The sequence below is a fragment of the Cavia porcellus genome, unplaced genomic scaffold (assembly GCF_034190915.1).
Source record: "Cavia porcellus strain 051 isolate PalLab524CR breed Dunkin Hartley unplaced genomic scaffold, mCavPor4.1 scaffold_18, whole genome shotgun sequence".
Taxonomy (NCBI): Eukaryota; Metazoa; Chordata; class Mammalia; order Rodentia; family Caviidae; genus Cavia; species Cavia porcellus.
Window position 1 is genome coordinate 70812918 of NW_026947501.1, and position 18734 is coordinate 70831651.

Here is an 18734-nt window from a genome sequence, read left to right on the forward strand (position 1 = left end):
TGCCATGAAAACACGTGGCTCTGTTCATCCGGTAGCTCTCTTTCAAGGTAGCAACTTCCTTAACCTTCCATGAGGACAGAGCCATCTGGGGAGAGTCATGTAGCCAAGAAGGCCTCAGCGGGGTCACAGGAATTTCCCTTCCCGCTGGCAGGAAAATGGGTTGGAGTTGAGGGTCCCTCGGAAAACCTTGATCTCTGTGACTCTTGGCTGCTCTGACATATCACTACGTTAGTTGCGGGGAGTGGAGTGGAGACAACAGCCTTCCGGACGGAGGAGGCCCGGCTGTGCCCAGCCTGGCTGGACCTGCAGGCCATCACCCTAGGTGCAGCCGGCATTGCCTGGGGCAGAGCATCAGCTGGGGGCCTGTAGCCCAGGCTGGCCTTGAACTCAGGGTGATCCTCCTACCTCAGCCTCCAGAGTGCTGGGATTACAGGTGCCACCACATCTGGCATCCTACGTACTTTACGGCACCACTAGAATAACCAGAGGTAAATGCTGTGTAAATAGTCAGTGTAGTTTAGGCATAACGATGTGAAAAGTATCCATACTTTTTTGGTGCCAGTGTGATTTTTCCAGTGTGGAATTCCCCTGCTGGATGGTTGAAAGTGTGGATGGGGAGGGGCATGTGTATGCACTGGGCCCCCCGGGCGCCCACTGCAGAGGGCAGTGCTGAAGCTGCTAACAGTGGGCCGAGGTCACCTGGGGAAGGGCGTCTCAACACATCATGATATCCGATGTTGTGATTGTGGGCTTGTCATCTGTGGACCCACGTGTTGTATCCGCGCCTGTGCCCTTCCCCTACACACACTGCTTGTGAGTCCTCTGCAGGCTGTGCTGGTCCCACTGCAATCAGTGCCCCCATCGCTGTGTGCTGCAGTGGACCCCTCGAGGACTGCCTGCTCTGCATGGTGGTATCACCCGAGAACTGTCCTTGTGCCATTGTGACTTCCAGAGCTCAAGGAAGCCCAGCGCAGGAAGAAGCAGCTGGAGGAGCGGTGCCGAGTGGAGGAGGGCATCGGGAACGCCGTGCTCACCTGGAACAACGAGATCCTGCCCAACTGGGACACCATGTGAGGCCGGGGGCGGGCTGGATGCTGCTCTTCCCGAGCGTGGGCAGCGCCGGGTGTAGGGGGCAATGCCCGCTGCCTCTGTCCACCTGGGAGCCCTGAGGCAGCCCCCCCACAACTCTTGGGGTCCCTTGTATTCCGCAGCCCGACCGTCTCTGGGAAGCAGACAACTCTGTCACTCCCTGAGATTTCACTCCTTCCCAGGGCTCCCAGTGTAGACCTTGACGCTCAGAGTTCGGCTGCCTGGCGCCCCACTCTCTCTGTGGCCTCACCCCACACTTCTCACTTGGGCCCAGCCCTGTCCCTAGAGGACCAGCAGCAGGACTGGAGCTTTTCTACCTCAGGGCCTTTGCATGTTGTTTCCTGAGTCTCGGGCGCCCTTGACCTGAACCCCCTTGTCTTGTTCACTAAAGCTCTGTGTTCCCCAGGGGAGGCTTTCCTGCCCCACCATAGCTCCAGGTGTCTGGAAGACTCCCCAGGGTGCCCTGCTGCCTCTCTAAGAATGGAGACCAGTGCCACTGACCCTGCAGTCAGTGACCCTGGTATCCATGCAGGGCAGGCACCCATGAAGCCTGTGGCTGGCTCGCTCCTAAGGGCCAGTGTCCGCCTCCCTGTCTTCCCGTGTGGTCACAGGAGGCCACTGGGGAGCTCGGGTGGCTTGGTGCTGGGGGTTCTCCAGACAGTGTCCACTGCAGGGCTGTCAGCCCCAGGGAGGGGCTGTGCTAGGCACAGGAACCCGGAGACAGGGCAAGGGTCTTGCACCCTGGCTGCGTGCCCAGTGGCACTGAGCAGCAACCACTGCTGAGTGCATGCTGACCGCATGCCCAGGATATTACCACACCTGGTGCTCATGCAGCCCTCGGAGAAGGCTTCGCTGTCTGGTTTCGGAGGGTACTGCAGGTTCAGGGAGGAGCAGTGGTGGCCCTGGGTCCCCTGGGTGAGGGTGGAGGGGGATTGCCTGGCACTGAAGCCTCAGCCTGCGCCCTGTGCCGTTGCCATGCCCTGTGCAGAGGCACTGCAGTGGCCTACCTCTCTGGTTTTGGGGGTGCGTGTTCACCATAGCACCTGTCCCCTGTGAGGTAGGTGCTCTGGGCTCGTCATCCCCTGTCCCTGTTTTCTGGCAGCTCATAGCTCCAGGTGCACCGATGTGTGTCCCTGTCTGTCTGGGCTCCCCACGGTCCCTCCTGCACCTGTGCCAGCAGAGCCCAGCAAGGGTGCACTCTCCACGCTGGTTGAGGGCAGGGCATCCCTCCCTGTCCCTGGTGCCATGGGTTGTGGAATGGGTGGCTAAATAGCGAGTGTAATTCTGTCCTGTCCAGGTGGTGCTCACGGAAGGTTCGAGACCTGTGGTGGCAGGGAATCCCGCCCAGCGTCAGAGGCAGAGTCTGGAGCTTAGCCATCGGCAACGAGCTCAACATCACTCATGGTGAGCAGCTGCCCTGGGCCCAGCCTGTGTTCCCCCCACCACTGGGAGAAGGGGGTGCTGCCTGCGGGCTGGCAGAGGGGACAGCAGAGGGCCTGAGGCTTCAAGTCAGGCCCGAGGGCTGTGGCTGGTGGGGATGTTTTCAGGCGAGCTCAGTTGGCGAAGTTGGAGAGTCGCCAAGCATCTATTTCAGCGCGCCCCTGTGGTGCCCAAGACCTGTCTGCAGCCCTGTCTGTGTGTCCGTGTGTGCTGGGTTTTCGGTTTTCACTGGTGCTTTGGATTGGATCACAGCACCCTGGGCTAAGCAGCTCCCTAACAACCCCATGTCCGGTGCTTCTGTCCAGCCCCAACCATGTGGCGTGTGGTGCGAGCTGTGTCTGTGTCATGGTATCAGCTGCTGCGGGTCACTTGGGGTCAGCCTGTGCTGGGTCCCCAGGGACAGTTGCTGCGTGGTCCATCAGGTACATCCCATGGTCTGCACCACGCCACGGAGCTGCTCATGCCCACCGTCCCCTGAGGAGCTTAGGCTGCTCCCCGACTCTGAGGTTGGAGCCCGGTTGGTCTTGCTGTAGTTGTGTAACGGGGTGCTTACGGGCCGATCATATGGTGCCGGGGCCAGGCCCTTAGACGGGTCAGGCTCGAGCTCCGATTCTGGGGCCTTATTTCTTTCTTGTCGTTTTCTAGTTTGAAGGTCCTGGGTGTCTATTACTCTTTGTTGGTGTATGTCCGTGTCCGTCTTGGGAGGAGGTGTGCTTGCTCACCACATTTGATTCTTTTTATCCCCCATCCCCAGCGCCCTTTCATCTCCAGACCCCCCTCCATTTGCACGGGTCTGTTCTCCAGTTTCCTGCTATGTCCAGGCCTCTGTCTGTGTCCTCCAGGTTCTCTGGCTCGCCAGGTGGTTTTCCGCAGGACCTGGAGGCACACCATGAGGTTACTTATTTGTGCCAACATGAGCATTTTAGCAATAAACGGCTTTTAGAGGTGCTTTCATTGTGTCCCGTGGGCTCTGGTATGTGGTGCTGGTGTAATTGTTTGATTCTGGGAATTTTTAATTTCTTCTGTGATGCACCAAGCATTCAAGAATGTGTTATTTAATGTCTAGGTTTTCGTGAAATTTCTGTGGTTTCTTTTGCCATTAATTTCTAACTCCTGTGTTCTGCGATCTGAAAGTCTGTGTGCAGTGGTTCTGGTTCTCTGGCTATGTGGTCTGTTTTGGAAAAAGCTCCACGTGTACCCTGCGGTGGGGTGGAACACCTTGACGGTAACTGTTGAGTCTATGTGGTTCAGCTCTATTTCTTTGTTGATTATTTGTATACTTACGTGTTTTGAGACAGACAGTAGTTTGTCTCAAACTACTCACTGTGTAGTTCAGGTTGGCCTTGAACTCCATCCTCCTGCCTCAGCCTCCTGAGTGCTGGGATTCCACGTTTTGTCCACGTGCCAGTGGGGTGATCACGGTCCCTGCCATCGTCCTGTTGATGTTCATTTGATCTTTTGCATGTGGCAATAGCTGTCCTGTGCAGTCACGGCTCTGGTGTTCCACCCGTGTGTGTTTACATCACTGCCGCGCCACACACAGCTGTGTGACCGTGGGCGGATTTTGTAAAACCTTTGACCCACTTGGCTGAGGGTGCCAGGTCCTGGCTGGGGAGCGGCTCCTAGTGCTCACTGGTGACACACTTCTTGTCCGTCTCCTCCTGGAGGACAGAGTGTCGAGTGGCTCCCTGGGCTTGGGTGCCCTCTGCTTGTCTCTGCAGCAGTGGCCCCTAACCCTGGGGGCACAAGGTTGCGTTTGTGATTTGTGCCGGCTGCTTCAAGTTGGTCTTCACAGGCCTGTGGCGAGGTCATTGGTCCCGAAACCGCGCGGCTGGAGCTCAAGGTGCCACAGCCAGCGCATGTGGCCCGGGGACAGATGTGCCCTCTTCCTTCTCCAGAACTGAGGCCGGAGGAAATAAGCCCCTGTGGGGTGTGTCAGTCCCAGCCTCGGAGGTGACTGTGGACACAGCTGCGGGACGTGGAGCACCGTGATAGGGAGGGCTCACAGAGTAAAGGGCAGAGCGTCTCCCAGGACATCCATGCCCCAGGAAAGCAGCTGTCCAGCATGCTAAGAGACTCCAGCTCTACCCCTGTAGTCCCAGCGCCCAGGAGGCTGAGGCAGGAGAATTGCTGCGGGCTCCATCAGCAAGATCAAGGCCAGCTGCACTATAGGAGAAACCCCCATCTCAGAAAAACCCAAAAAGACCAAGCAAAACGAACTCCAGCTCGAGTTAGTGATCCTGGAAGTCTGCTAGCTTTTTCTTTCTGGTACAGGGGAGGAAACTCATGACCTTGTGTTTCCCTATCTGGCACTTATGCCTGTGAGCTGAACCCCCTGGCCCCAAGTCTGCTGGCTCAGCAACAAGCTCCACGTCCCTGCCCGTCTGCCTCTGTGACACGCTTTGTCACGTGGTGAATTCTATTTTCAGCTTTCACTGTCTTTTCTAAGTTTTTTTCTTCGCTTTAAGAACACGTGTCATCAATAAATTTTTACATTTATCACGCCGTGTTTTGCCTTTACAGTTCCAGAACTGAAGGTATAAATGGTTTAAAGGCTCTTAGAAAATTCTAACTGTGCTACATGGTTTTTACAAATTTCTCCTCTGGGAAGGGCACCGCTGCAGTGCCAACCCCACATGACGCGCTCTGTGTGTAACAGGACCTAGGCTCGGAACATAGTCCGGGAAAGCGAGGTGGCCTCCTGTACGTGCATCTGTAAGGGCGGTCGGGACCCTTTGGAACGCCCGCGCGAGTGGCCCTGGCTCCTCTCGGTTGGATCAGTCTTTGGCAGACATGTGGGCTCAAGCTGGTGCGGACCCAGGCTTGCAGTCCTGGCAGCATAGCAAGGCCTGTTTCCCTGTGAAAGGGGAAGAGGACATGGCTGTTAGTTGCTGCAGATTTGGCTGCCACTTCTGCCTAGATGATAAGTAAATGAAGTAACGCTGCCAGGTGGTCTGACACTGCTCAGTGGAGGGCGGCAGAGCTGGGGTGCAGCTGCCATCCGAGGTGCCAGCCCTGTGCCTCCCTTCTCCGTGTCTCCCTGGGAGTGCGGCCCCTCTGCTCCTGGTCTCTGCCCAACTGGCTCGACGTCCTGAGTGTTTTTCAATCAGACTTTAGGGGAGGTTTTGGTGTGCAGAGTCTGTGCCAGCACACGGTCTGGCTTGCTCTTTCCCCGTTTCCTACTCCCTCAGCCCTTCCTCCCCTCCCCATTTATAAACGCTGTTTCCATCCCCCCCACCCCCTTGTTCCCCCCCCACTTGAATGCTCTGTCTTACAGTACCAGTCGTGCGTCTTGGTCCTTATTTATACTTTCATTTCCTCATAGAAACAGTGCAGCGTTTACACACGTGCATCTGAGTTTTTTAGCTAAGAGGATGTCTCAGGTGCAGCCATTTACCTAGAAACGTCCCTGGCCTTTTTTATGGCTGAGTAGTGCTCCATGGTCTTAAAAAGCACTCCCACCCATCTGCTCTCTGTGTTCACCAGTTGGTGGTCACTGGGGCTGTACCCAGGATTCGGCTGTAGCTCACTGTGCTGCTGTGTGCCTGTTTGTGCTCTTAGAATACAGTTGTCGCCTGTTTTATTGTGTAAGGTGCCTGTGCTGTGTCCTGTTGTGTTTTTATGTTTCTAAAATAAATCTCCTTTGGAAACAGTGCATGGAAGTCCTACCACGTTCTCCGAGAAACCGTGATTCTTGTCTCACTGCTGGTAGCTGTGGGTAGGCAGTGGGCACAGTTGTCACATGTCACAGTGGCACCAGCTTCCCTTCAGGTCAGCTTCACATGTGCACCAGCGGCTCAGGCTAGTGGGAACATGGTGAAGAATTTTTTTTTTCGTAGAAGGGAATTGAACTCATGACCTCAGTGCTTGCCAGGCAGGTGCTTATGCCACTGAGCTAAATCCCCGGCCCATGTTGAAGAATTTTTAAAATCATCCTCTTCGTGATTTTATTTTATTTTTTGTCTTTTTGAGACAAGGTCTCGCTATGCGGTCCAGGCTGGCCTGGAGCTCACTTTGTAGCCCAGGCTGGTCTCCTAATTGCAGTGATCCTCCTGCCTCAGCCTCCCGAGTGCTGGGATTACAGGCGTTTGCCACCACACCCGGTTTGTTTTCAACGTTGTAGGGTTTTGATCTTGGGGGACCTCAGCATTCAGGGTTGTGGTGCTCAGGCTGTGTCTTTGGACATGGAGGTCACACTCGTGTGAGCTGTGGGGTTTCCTGGTGCCCTTGGTCCTGGCCAGGTGTCTTTGTCCTTCCCAGTGTGCGTGCCATGGGCGTCGCCACCCAGCCAGCTGGTCATCGTAGGGCAGAGGGCAGAGCCAAGCACAGTGTGGGGTGCATGAGCTGCCAGTGCAGTCAGGAGAGATGGACAGCGGCCTGGCCGGAGAAGCAGGCCCTCAGTGTCCTGTGTCACTGAGGCGTGCATGGCACCAAGACTCACTGAGGCTTTTCTTCCAGAGCTCTTTGACATCTGCCTGGCACGGGCCAAGGATCGGTGGCGGTCTCTCAGCACGGCCGGTGCTGAGGCGGACAGTGAAGGTAGGAGCTGTGTGCAATGGTCCCGTCCCCCCACCGTGGCCCAGTCTGCCACGGCCCCGTCCCCTCCCAGACCCGCCCCCCCCCCATGGCCCAGTCCCCCACAGTCCCGTCCCCTCCTGATAGTCCTGTCCTCCCCCGAGGGTCCCGTCCCTCCCGACGGCCCATCCCCTGGTGTCTGCCTGGCTCCCCAGGCCCAGGGCTGTGGTTTCCTGAGGCCCTGTGGCCATGCTGAATGAGGCCCTTGGCTGCTGAGATGAAGCACTGGGAGTCAGATGTGTTAGGAGTTCGCCGTCTGTTCATCTAGATGGGGAGGCAGGCGGAAGGTCGCTTCCTGGTGAAAGGCTGCCTGCAGACAGTAATTGTTTCGGTGGCTGTTTGGAGTTTTGCAGGACAAAAAGCGGAGTTTACATTCATCCTTTATTTTTCTTGGAACTAAGAGTTGAACTTAGGACCTTACATTGCCAGACAGGTGCTGTGCCCTGAGCTACAGCCCTGGTCCTCTTGGGAGCGGGGACTTGGGAGGTGACATACATTCATGGCAGAGGTTCAGCAGACCTCGCCGAGGAGGAAGGAAGGCCTGAGGGCGAGGGAAGGGGAGGCCAGCACGTCGTGGCCAGAGGTCAGGGACAGGCTGTGGGGAGCCGGGGCCCGGCAAGGCCCAGGGCTGGCAGGCCCACATGTGGCTGTCGGTCCCACCAGCAGCTTGTGTCTCGAGGCAGAGCTCCCCCGCCGCAGCTGTGGCCACGCACAGGGGCACCGAGTCCCGGAGCAGCAGAGTAAATCCCAGCCTAGAGGGTGTGGGTTCCTGGAAGCGCTGTGTCCTGACCCGCCGGGCTGCTCTGGGCTGTTATCTCCAGAAGCTGCTGCCAGGCGGCTGGACCCACACGGGGTGACTGCTTTCATTACATGTTTGCCATGGACTTTTCAAGCATTGTGTGGAAAGAGCATGTGAACTGACAGCACAGGTTCTTTGTGAGCCTGGGTCTGAGATACTACCTAGTGTCACAGCGCAGGAGGGCCGCAGCTGGTCCCATTTATTTTACCTTTTCTGTTTTGTTTTGGTCTTTTTGAGACAAGATTAGCCTGGCCTGGAGCTCACTTTGCAGCCCAGGCTGGTCTTGAACTCACAGTGATCCTCCTGCCTCAGCCTCCCGAGTGCTGGGATTACAGGTGTGCACCACCACGCCCAGTTCAGTTTACTTTTATGTTGGCAGAAAACAGGCACATGATTGTGCAGTGCCTACTTCAGTGAGGTGACACAGCTGCAGTTTTTGTAGTAAGGACACTTCCGAGCTGCTGTCTTACCATTTTTGAGAATCCGGTATACAGTTACCTGTGGTCCCCAGGCTGGCCGTTATAGTCCTCCTGGGCTGAAACCTGGCTTTCTTTGACCAGTCCTTCCCGGCCCTCTGTCCCCTGGAAGCCCCCATGCAGCTCTGTGTCTGTGAGCCTGACACTTCTAGGTTCCAGCAGAACGGAGGCCGTGTGGTTAGGCTCACTGTACCTGGTTTATGTCACCAGGCATAATGTCCCCTGGCTCATGCATGTTGTTGGAAGTGACAGGCACTCCTTTTAATGGCTGCATAGTGTTCCACCCACTGCCTTTGCCGCACTGTCTTCCCCACGCCTCCGTCAGTGACCACTCAGTGAGCAGCGGTGCTGCTGGGAGTGCCGAAGCCGTTTGTCAGCCTGCTCTCATTTCCTGGGGGTCTGCACCCAGGAGTGCAGGGGTGTCTAGGTCCCATGCAGCTGCCTTTAATGGTTTAAGCCCATGTGTGCTGTTTGTGCCTGTGATGCTTAAGACCACGTGATGCTTCTGTGGCTCGTGCCCAGGGTTCGTGGATGCACATCCCTTGCTTCCTCATTTCCCCACTGTGGGTGCCCATGGTGCTTTACTCCCTGCCCACCACTCAGCCGGAGCAGGCTCTGCACCGGGCTCCCCTGGAGGACCAGGTCGGTGTCGTGCTGCTGGGGCTGCAGAGCCTGTGACCCCCCGCTGGTCTCTCCATAGATGCTGGGTTCCCTGCAGCAGACAGGGAGGCCAGCCTGGAGCTCATCAAGCTGGACATCTCCAGGACGTTCCCCAGCCTCTGCATCTTCCAGCAGGTAAGGGTGCTTCCCTTCCCTGTATGTGTGAGCAGCACTGAGGTGCGAGGGGTCGGGGGCAGGGACCCCTTCCATCAGGAATCGCTGCAGGTGCCTCGTCGGGACCTGTGTCGGCCGGGCCCTGTGGGTGTGCCCTCGCGGTGGCCTGGGCTCTTCTGCTGTGTGCCTTGGGAGCCCGCACTGAGAATCCGGGCGGGGGACGGGCTGCCAGGCTGTGTTCCTCCCTTCCCAGCGCCGCTGCCCCTCGAGCCCTACACCACCTCCCCCCCTTCCCGGCCTCCTGGTCTCTGCCCTTCACCTCCTGGGCTTCATGCAGCACCTCTGGCCCCACTGTGGTGCCCTGCACAGTTCCCCCTTGCAGGCTGGCACAGGAGTGGCAGGAGGATAAGGCTTAACCAAGTGTGGAGGGTGGGGCAGGGAGGGGAGCCGGACTCTGCCTGCCTGCGGAAGTGCTAGGCCGGCACAGGGAAGCCGAGCGTGGGTCAGGTGGGTGGAGCTGGGGGGTCCTGATGGTGGCCAGGAAGGCTCCGGGCCTCAGGAACTGGCGCAGAGCAGTGCCAGCTCGCACCGAGGCCTCTGTGCTCCAAGTGCAGCAGCTGTCCCCCGGAGCGACTCTGTGCCATGCATCCTGCATGATGGTGCTGTGCCCTCATATCCTGTGCGCTCCGCTTCCACCCCAGCCTCTGGCTGCCGCAGCTGGCCCTCTGCCTGCCGGCTGGAGCCATGAGTGGCTGTGCCACCATGAGGGTCTCTCCTGGGGCCGGCGGGGCCCTCAGTGGCATGGGCTGTGCTCTCCCTCCCTCCCTCCCCCCAGTGCCCAAGCCCAGTCCCACCCGGGTCTTTAGGAACCCTCGCCAGAGGGGATGCCACACAGGCAGGACAGGGTGGGGTACTCTACAGGCCACCCCCCGCAGCCTCCAGCCCCTCCCGCTCACCCAGGGAGCTTTCTCCACCCTGGGCCCCACTTCTTTTTGGGGGGGTACAGGGAGTGGAAGCCACGACCTGGTCCTGGCCAGGCAAGGCTGAGCCACACCCCAGGCCTCCCATCCCTTTCTTTCTTTGGCCTCCCTGTCCAGGATCCCTGCAGGTCACCCGCCATGCAGCCTCGGCAGTTGGGCTGGGGTGGACTGAGGGCTTCAGGACTCGGGCTCCTGATTATCTGCATGGCATGGTGGGGGTTACAGCCCTGGCAGGACGAGTGGGGTAACCTCTCTAGTCGGCAGAGGGGAAGCGAGGGAGGACTTTGGAAGCAGAGGCCCAGGGCAGGGAGCAGGTGGAGCTGGCAGGCAGCACTCATGGTGTGGCGGGCAGGGTTTCTGTGTGGTCTAAGGTTGGGGCCCAGGTAATCAGCATCCTTGCGCTGTGAAGTTCTAGCAGAAGTGGAGGCCCAGTCCTTGGCCTCTGGCTCCTGTGTTCCCTATGTGTTGCTCAGGTGTGGACTCCCAGGGGCTCCGGGTTCTCTGTATGGGAGGGGCAGAAGGTGGGGGTTTGCCTATCTCTGGCTGTCACGAGTGGGCAGTGGTGAGTCCAGTGGGCTGGGAGGGAACCTGGGCACCCAAAGCAAGCTCAGGGCTTCTGGAGAAAGGCGCTGGTGCTGCCGGTCCTGGGTGAGCACGTGGAATTCAAACCCGAGACTCCAGCCTGGTGTGGCAGTGCAGAGAAGGCTCTGTGTGGGTCCCCATTCTGCATGGGTCTCCTTGCAGCCCTCGAGCCCTTGGGTTGGGACAGGTAGGGAGGATGCCAGAGCCACTCACCTGCTGGCCGGGACGCACTTACACAGGAGCCAGATGGCAGGGTGGCCTGACCCAACCAGTCTCCAGAGCTGTTGTGCCGCCCGAGCTGCCTGGCGTTAACTGCAGCCGCGGCTTCCCCTGTAACAGTGCAGTGCATATGGCAGGCTGCTCCCCGCGCAGAGCCACGCGTGGCCTCACGCTGTCACACACTAACAGCACTTACACGGGTGTCGTTCTGCTGTGTCCCTCCCTGCAGGGCGGCCCATACCATGACATGCTGCACAGTATTTTGGGCGCTTACACTTGCTACCGGCCGGATGTGGGTTATGTAAGTGAAGCCTTTCTGAATCCTGTGATCTGTCTCCCGGCCCAGGCGCTGAGGAGTCGTGCATAACCCGGGCGACTCAGTGTGCTCGTAAAGGGGTCTCTCGGACCCAGCTGCCCTGTGGCGATGTCACAGCGCCGCTGGATGCGGGCTGTTTCACATGTGACTTTCCCACATTTAAAGCCTTCAGCAGTAAATGTTTTAAGAAGCGCTGCTGTTCCCAGCTTAGCAGCTGTGTGTGTGCATGATATAACTGCACGCCAAGTGGGATATCGGGGCGGTGTTTCAGATGCGGAACCCGCTGGGGTGCACTGGGGGTCCTGTTGTGGGGGCTGGGGAGCCGGGAGGGCAGAGCAGGTGGCAAAGGTGACCCTGGGCCTTGCTAGCATGGGGCACTCGGTTCTTGCACAGGTGAGAGCTGCTGTGACCTTCATGCTGTGGTCAGCTGTCCTGTTCCTTCCTGTAGGTGCAGGGCATGTCCTTCATAGCTGCAGTGCTGAGCTTGAACCTGGACACTGCCGACGCCTTCATCGCCTTTTCTAACCTCCTGAATAAGCCCTGTCAGATGGCGTTCTTCCGGGTGGACCATGGCCTTGTGAGTACTGGCTCTCGGTGGGCAGAGGAGGGTATCCCCCTCTGTCCGGGCCTGTGTGCAGCTTGCTCGTGGGCGCAGGTATGAGGCTGCGGTGATGCCACATCTTCCGGGAGGGCCTCCTGCAGCCGGCGAGGCTGCTCCCCGTCCAAGCGCTGTTCCTGGGAGACGGAGCTCCATGGTTAGAAGAGGGCAGCGCTAAACCCAGTGCTGGGTTGCAGGTGTTGCCCACACCGAAGACATGGAAGGGGAGGTGCTGGGGTTGGGGAGGGGCAGGAGGGTGCCGGGTGGCCTGAGATCGCCTCTGCTGGGGATGGAGCAGCCTGCTTCCAGGGCCGGGCCATAGCCGAGGTGCGGAAGCAGAGGCCTAAGAGCGACTGGCTGTGAAGCCAGTGCCGTTTTGGTCACTGACAGTCATCGCCCTGGCTTCAAGGGCCAGCCACCCTGTAGTTGGATGATGTGCGGTTTCTAGGTGTTGTACAGCCAGCCAGACCCCTGGCCCACATTTAACCATGGGAGGAGCTGCGTCACAGCATAGTGTCCTGATGGGCAGCGTGTGGGAGTGAGCTCTGTGCTGCGAGGGTGTACCCGGGCACGGCGCAGCTCTGGCGGCCAGGCGAGGCTTTTCTTTTCCAGGAAGGACTGCAGAGAACCTTCAGGTTGCAGATGCTCATACACATGGGGTTTGCATTCCTTCCAGTATTCATTCCTGGCCGTAAATTTAGTTCCATTTTATTGTGTGTAATAACATGATTTCCACTCAAACTCCTGCTAATACTAAAGAACACAACTTTCTCTTTGGAAAAGCAACGTGATAAAAACTGTAGTTAGGCTGGGTGTGGTGGCACATGCCTGTCATCCCAGCCTTCAGAAGGCTGAGGCAGGAGGATCACTGCAAGTCAAGGCCAGCCTGGGCTATGTAGTGAATTCAAGATCACTCTGAACTGCATAGTAGGATCCTGTCTCAAGGAAACACAGAAACAAAGGCTGTACTTAGAGAAGCCCTAAAGTTGCAGTGCTGAGCGGGACCTGGGCGTAGACAGGTTCTCCTAGTAGCCCCTGCCCCAGGCCGGGTCACCCTGGTTCAGGCTGCCCTGTGAGTCAGCCGGGGTCACCACAGCCTGGCCTCAGCATGCTCATGCCAGGAGCCCTGTCCCCTCTTGGGACACTCACCTGTGTCTCCAGATAGGAGCAGACCTCCCCGGGGAGGCAGGAAGGCCCCTGGGAAGCACTGGCCTGTAGCGTGGCCCCTCCACAGCTGCCGCTGCCCTCACATGAACCTTAGCTTCTGTAAGGCACCTGTGGGTCGGTAAGGGGCAGGCAGCACCTCTCCCCTCAGCTCTTGCTGCGGGCACCCAGTGTTCAGCCAGCTGGAAGCCCCGAAGTCACCCCGCTGTCCCCTGGAGGGCCGGGCTGGGCTGAGGCCGGTGTGTCTTCCCTCGGCCCCTCTTGGTGGTCAGGGTGGATCCAAGCCCGGCTGCCTGCTGTGCCCGCTCTTTGGTGATGAGCTGCAGGCCACTCTGGGTTTCTGGTCTGTTCTGTGACGTGGCTGGTGATGCTGCCATGAGCACGCCCGTGAGAGGGCGGCCACGGGAAATGAGCCGGGACAGTGCCCAGGAGCTGCTACTCAGGGCGGGCAGCGGTTGGGTAAGAGTCAGCTGTGCGGTCCTTGGGAAGGAAGCTCGTGCCCAGGAGGGCTGACGTGCCTGCCTTCCTTCTCTCCCTAGATGTTGACCTATTTTGCCGCATTCGAGGTGTTCTTTGAGGAAAACTTGCCGAAATTATTTGCTCATTTCAAGAAGAACAACTTGACTCCAGACATCTACCTGATCGACTGGTAGGGCTGCTCCCGCGCGTGCCCTGCCCCTGCCCCTAACCCTAACCCTGCCCTCCCTCACACCCTTGGGCCTCTGGCTCCCGATGCGCTGGCTGCTGCTGTGCTGTCTTCATGGCCGCGCTTCCCTGGTGGCACCCAGTAGCAAGGCTGGCAAGCTTGGGTCCGTCAGCTGGTTCCTCAGCGTGGACAGCACTGGTGCCCGCGCTTCCCCGTGCTGCGGTCGTGGACTCAGGCTGGACTCACGGTGGTGCCCTCGTGTTCCCGCAGGATCTTCACCCTGTACAGCAAGTCCCTGCCCCTGGACCTGGCCTGCCGCATCTGGGACGTGTTCTGCCGGGACGGGGAGGAGTTCCTCTTCCGCACTGCCCTAGGCATCCTCAAGCTGTTTGAGGACATCCTGACCAGGATGGACTTCATCCACATCGCCCAGTTCCTCACGCGGCTGCCTGAGGACCTGCCGGCGGACGAAGTGTTTGTGGCCATCGCCACTGTCCAGATGCAGAGTCGCAACAAGAAGTGGGCGCAGGTGAGTGGCTCGCCGCCCCTGCCTGGAGCTGCAGGCGAGGCGCTGGCTCCGGCTGGCCCTGCTGTGGGTGTGCTCCCGGTCTGTCGGCTGGAGGGGCGGCAGCCAGCACTGCTGCAGCTTCTCATCCCCAGCACACAGGTGCTGGCCGTGTCCTGCGTGGGAAGGGCCCGTGGTGGGTTCTGAGTTCTTGAAGAGATTGGACCGGGCCCTCACGGTCCCTCTTTGTCACGCACTGCAGTGGCTCTGGTGGTTGCATGCGCTGAGCAGCTGTGGCCTGGGCGTCTGGGCGTCACTGTCAATCCCCCAGGCGTCCTTGACGCCCTGGCCGCGGGTTTGCCAGTCCTGTTGTCTCCAGTCTTCTGCCCTGCCTGTGCACCTCGGCCCTGTCCTGCCGTGCCTGGCCTGGAGGGGGGCCAGGCCCCCAAGGACTGCTTCCTGGGCCCAGGGCAGCACTGCTGTTGGTTCAAGGCCTGCTCAGAGCCAGAGGGAGACAGGCACAGGCCTCTTTTGTCCCCCAGCCTGAGGAGCTGTGATGCACAGCAGTGATGCCTCAGCCGTGCATGTGCGGGTGACACTGGTAAGTGTGTTTCCGCACGCACTGCTTCAGTAGAAGCCGGGAGCTCCTGTGGAAGGTCAGCCTCGGGTTTCCTGGCCTGATATTGTCAGTGGCTCTCTGCTTGAGCTGTCCCAGTGAGGTCCAGCACCGTGACGGCCAATAAAACTCCCAGAGTGGAGTGTGGAGCTGCAGCCCGCCGCCTCCCCGCGTCTGCCTGTGGCAGGGTGCAGGCCCCAGGTCCTCGCCTCCCTCTGCCAGGCCCCACCTTGCTGCTGCTGCAAGACCCTATGACCACCCCAGGGCTGCCCCAAGGCTGAGGGGACTGGCTGGTTGGCAGGATCATGACCTGTGACACGGTTTATCTTCTAACTCCCGTGGGAGGTGGGTTGCTGGTGCCTTGGCCTCGGCATCACATCTGTCCAGCCGCTCCAGCACATCCTGTCTGTCCCTGCTTCCTACACCCTCTCTGCCTGGCTGGTGGAGCATGGCCTTGGTGACCACTCGGAGCACTCTGAGCCCGGCCGAGCTGCCCACTCCCATGGGGGCTGCGGAGGAGGAGGGCAGCGTTGGCCGGGGCTCCAGTACGCACACTTGGAGATGCAGCAGCTGAGGTCATGCCCACGGCCACTTGGGTCCTGGGCACCCGTGGCAAGGCTGGCCTTCCGGTCCGCAGACCCTGTGGCTTCAGGGTGCTCTGAGGTGCGGACAGAAGCCAGCAAGTCTGGACGGCTTCCTGCCCTGGTGGGCTCAGGCCCAGGCCCACAGTGGCAACTGTCATATCCCATTTTAGGACCTGAAAACTGTGCTGTAAGCAGGGGAGGGCCAGAGTAAGGGGGCAGGAAGTATCAGTGAGGTTTACGCAGCGGACCTCTTGGTGGGGGCCGCTGGGAGCATTTTCCAGAGAGAAAAATTTGCCTCGGGGACGGAGGGAACTTTTGTTTCTTAGTCCTATCAGGTCATGTTTTGTTGTTTTCTCACTGTGTAGTGCAGGTTGCCTGGGATCTCACAGGCGACCCTCCTGCCTCAGCCTCCCGAGGTATGGGATTGCACATTCACATCCAGCCCCAGGAAACTTATGAAAACTACCTGAAATGTTTTTGCTTTCCACTTGGCTTAGGGACTTGGTGTGGTACTGGGCCACCCCACCTCTGGGTGGGAGGGTCTGCGCCACCCAGATGGCCCTGGTTCTCGAGGATAGGGCTGAGTGCCTTCTTTGCAGTGGGTGCTGCCATGTTGGACCAGTGTGTGGAAGTGCCGGTCCGGCAGCACCGAGAGATGTGTGGGGTATGAGAGGGTTCAGAAGCACAGTCCCTGCTGTCCCCAGTGCCGCCCAGAAGTCACTGTCCGGCAGATGTGTTAAAGAGCTGTGGGCGACACTGCGAGAGCAGAGGGGGTCGCTGTCTGTGGGGCAGAGGCCGAGGCAGCCACTGGCCGTGGCTCGCCCAGTCCCTGCAGATGTCTCTGTGCTTCCAGGTGCTGGCCGCGCTGCAGAAGGACAGCCGGGAGCTGGAGAAGGGAAGCCCCTCGCCCAGGCACTGATTCTGGGGACGCCGGGCGTCCAGACCGATACCCGGTCGCGGAGCAGCCGTGTCCTGTGGGTCCCGACACCAGAGCTGGCCTTAAACACCCAAGGCAAAAGCGCTCTGAGGGATGGAAGCCCAGGCGCTCTGCCCTCTCTCCTTCATTAAATCTCCACACTGTGACGCCAGTGACCAGGAAGTAGATGACAGTTCTTAAGCAGGGCCCACGAGTGACATTCCGCATGAGGCCTCTGAGCTGCGGCCAGCCACGTTTTGGGTAAGGGTGGAGTTGTTGGTGTCGATTCGGAGGTCTCTTCAGCGCTGGAGGAGGTCACATTGGAAAACCCAGGAACCAAAGACAGTGCCAGGAGCCGGGCCCTGCCTTGCCAGCAGGTGCTGGCGAGTCCACCTGAGTCCACCTGGGCTTGCTGTGGCCATGGGGAGCTGTGTGCAGGCCGGGCCACCTGCCCAAGGGACAGGGCGGCCGAGGATGAAGCTAGCTGTGTGCCAGAAGCCTAGGCGGGGAGGCCCGTGTCCGCTCCTGCAGAGGGTCCCCCTCCCTGCCTTGTCCCCCACACCGTGCTCTCCCCGCCCCATCAGGCTTGAAGAGATGCACTTCATAAGCTGCGATCAGGATGAGGCCCAGCAGCCTAGTCCAGCCCGGCCTCCTTCAGGACCATTGGCCCTTTCTGTTGCAAGTTCATTGGTGAATTCCGGGGTCTCACTTCTCCTTGAGGCTTCTGAGAACTTTGTGTAAGAAAGTAGATTATTGGGATTCACAGAAACAAAGTTTTCCACAAGCTCATCCCAAGCACAGGCCAGCGCCGGCATCTGTGGGGACATTGCCAAGTGGCTGCCCCACCCGCAATGCTGCCTGGGTGCAGGAGGCCGGTGCAAGCGCGGGAGTCACTTGCAAGTGCCTGTGTGGCTGCAGGCCACAACTTCCTCAACCATGGAAGGGGACGTGGGCAGGTGGCCGACCTGTGCCGCCGCCCTCCTGGTGGACTCGGGCAGGTGGCCAAGCCGTGGTCACCCCTGCTCTCTAGTCCCCGTACCCTGTGCCCCCCTCCCTCCTGGATCCGCTGCTCCCCTGCATCTCCCAAGTTTCCCAGGAGGCCACAGGGCACCAGGAAGCCGTTTCTGCCCCTACCCCTTCCTGCCACCAGGTATGGAGTGTCACAGGCCTGGTGGCTGCACTTGCTCGTGGACTGTTAAGTCTGCCCCTCGATGCGCCACACACCAGACGTGTGTGGGTTTTCTCACTGCAGGGAGAGGCGCTCCCAAGCCATCTGGAAGGTGGTGGACACCGGTCTCAGGCATTGCGTCCCCAACCGACTCCAGTGTTCCCCGCCTACGTTTTGAGTTTCCTGTCCCCTGTCCCAGGAGTCTGGTGCACATTGCATTTCAAACAGGCTTGCTTGCTGTCTGGAGCACTGACCGCAGCTCTAGTCCAGACCTGGCTTCATAGCCTGTTCAGGGATTGCAGGCTCAGACGTGTCCCTGGCCTTGGCCCTGGCCCTGTCCCCTGTGCAGAGTGGTGCTGGTCTGGTGGCAGCCGGGGTCTGTGTCCTGACAGTGTGGCAAACCAGAAATGGATACCCAGGCGCTGCCCTCCTGAGCTGAATCCACTTCGTTCCTGGCTGGTAAGGCTGGGACCTCAGGTTGGGGCCACACCTCGCCCTCTGCCTGTCCCTGCAGTCCCTGGGACAGTGTGCACCCCTGGGGTACTTTGTAACTGCTGGGGTTGTGACTTTCAAATCTTTGGCTGGTAGAAAAATCCTGGTAACACTTCCTACATGCCATGTTTTAATTGCTTGTACAGTAACCTTTAATCTTATTTAGTAACGTGTATCAAAGTAGGACTTTTGAATTGTAAATATGTAGTTTTATTAAATAAAAGTCATGTAAATTGTTACATTCATTGTCCATGGGTTTTAAAGTTGAAATTCTCACTTTCTGTGTTGTTTTTCAAGACCATCTCCCTACATAGTTGAGGCTGGCTTTGAAGTCACTGTGTAGGTAGGCTGACCTCAAACTCTTGGAGAGCCTCCTGCCTCAGCCTCCTGAGTGCTGGGATTACAGGTCTTACTTTATGGCAGAAATTTGCCTGATCATTCGGGTGCCTGAATGTCTCAGGGCTCGTCGCTGGGTTCACCAAGGAAGGGCGGTGTGGTCACAGAGGGCTGCCCTGCCTATGGCCCCGGCCCATGCTGTCCCCCTTCCTTGCTTGCAGTTGGCACTTCATGCCAGCCACCAGGCCTTCCATGGGGAACCAGTCACCGAGCGTCAGCTCTGAGGGTGCTCCGGGCTCCTCCCATGAGCCACACAGCTCACAGGTGACTATGAGGGTGGAGGCAGGGTGCTGTTCCCCTGTGGACCATGCTGGGGAACTTCACGTGAGTGCCAGGAGTCGCCTTGGTTTAGCAGGACTCTTGCCGTAGGCCTGTCGCTCCACAGGTAAAGGGTGCCCT

The 18734-nt window shown here is 59.0% G+C and overlaps 1 protein-coding gene across 6 annotated transcripts in view; it reads left to right on the plus strand.

Moving 5' to 3' along the window:
* The window catches only part of Tbc1d14 (TBC1 domain family member 14), a 62876-nt gene extending 44698 nt beyond the window's left edge, over window positions 1-18178 (plus strand). For 5 of the 6 annotated variants that reach the window (XM_003461866.5, XM_063230219.1, XM_063230221.1 and 2 more), the window contains 9 exons: window positions 953-1070; window positions 2387-2493; window positions 6988-7068; window positions 9080-9174; window positions 11164-11235; window positions 11699-11827; window positions 13552-13661; window positions 13929-14187; window positions 16217-18178. In XM_003461866.5, the coding sequence (XP_003461914.3) occupies window positions 953-1070; window positions 2387-2493; window positions 6988-7068; window positions 9080-9174; window positions 11164-11235; window positions 11699-11827; window positions 13552-13661; window positions 13929-14187; window positions 16217-16282 (1037 nt within the window). In that variant the 3' untranslated portion in view covers window positions 16283-18178. The remainder of the gene's footprint in view (window positions 1-952; window positions 1071-2386; window positions 2494-6987; window positions 7069-9079; window positions 9175-11163; window positions 11236-11698; window positions 11828-13551; window positions 13662-13928; window positions 14188-16216) is intronic. The other variant, XM_063230220.1, reaches the window with a different exon arrangement.
* Window positions 18179-18734: the final 556 nt, after the last annotated feature.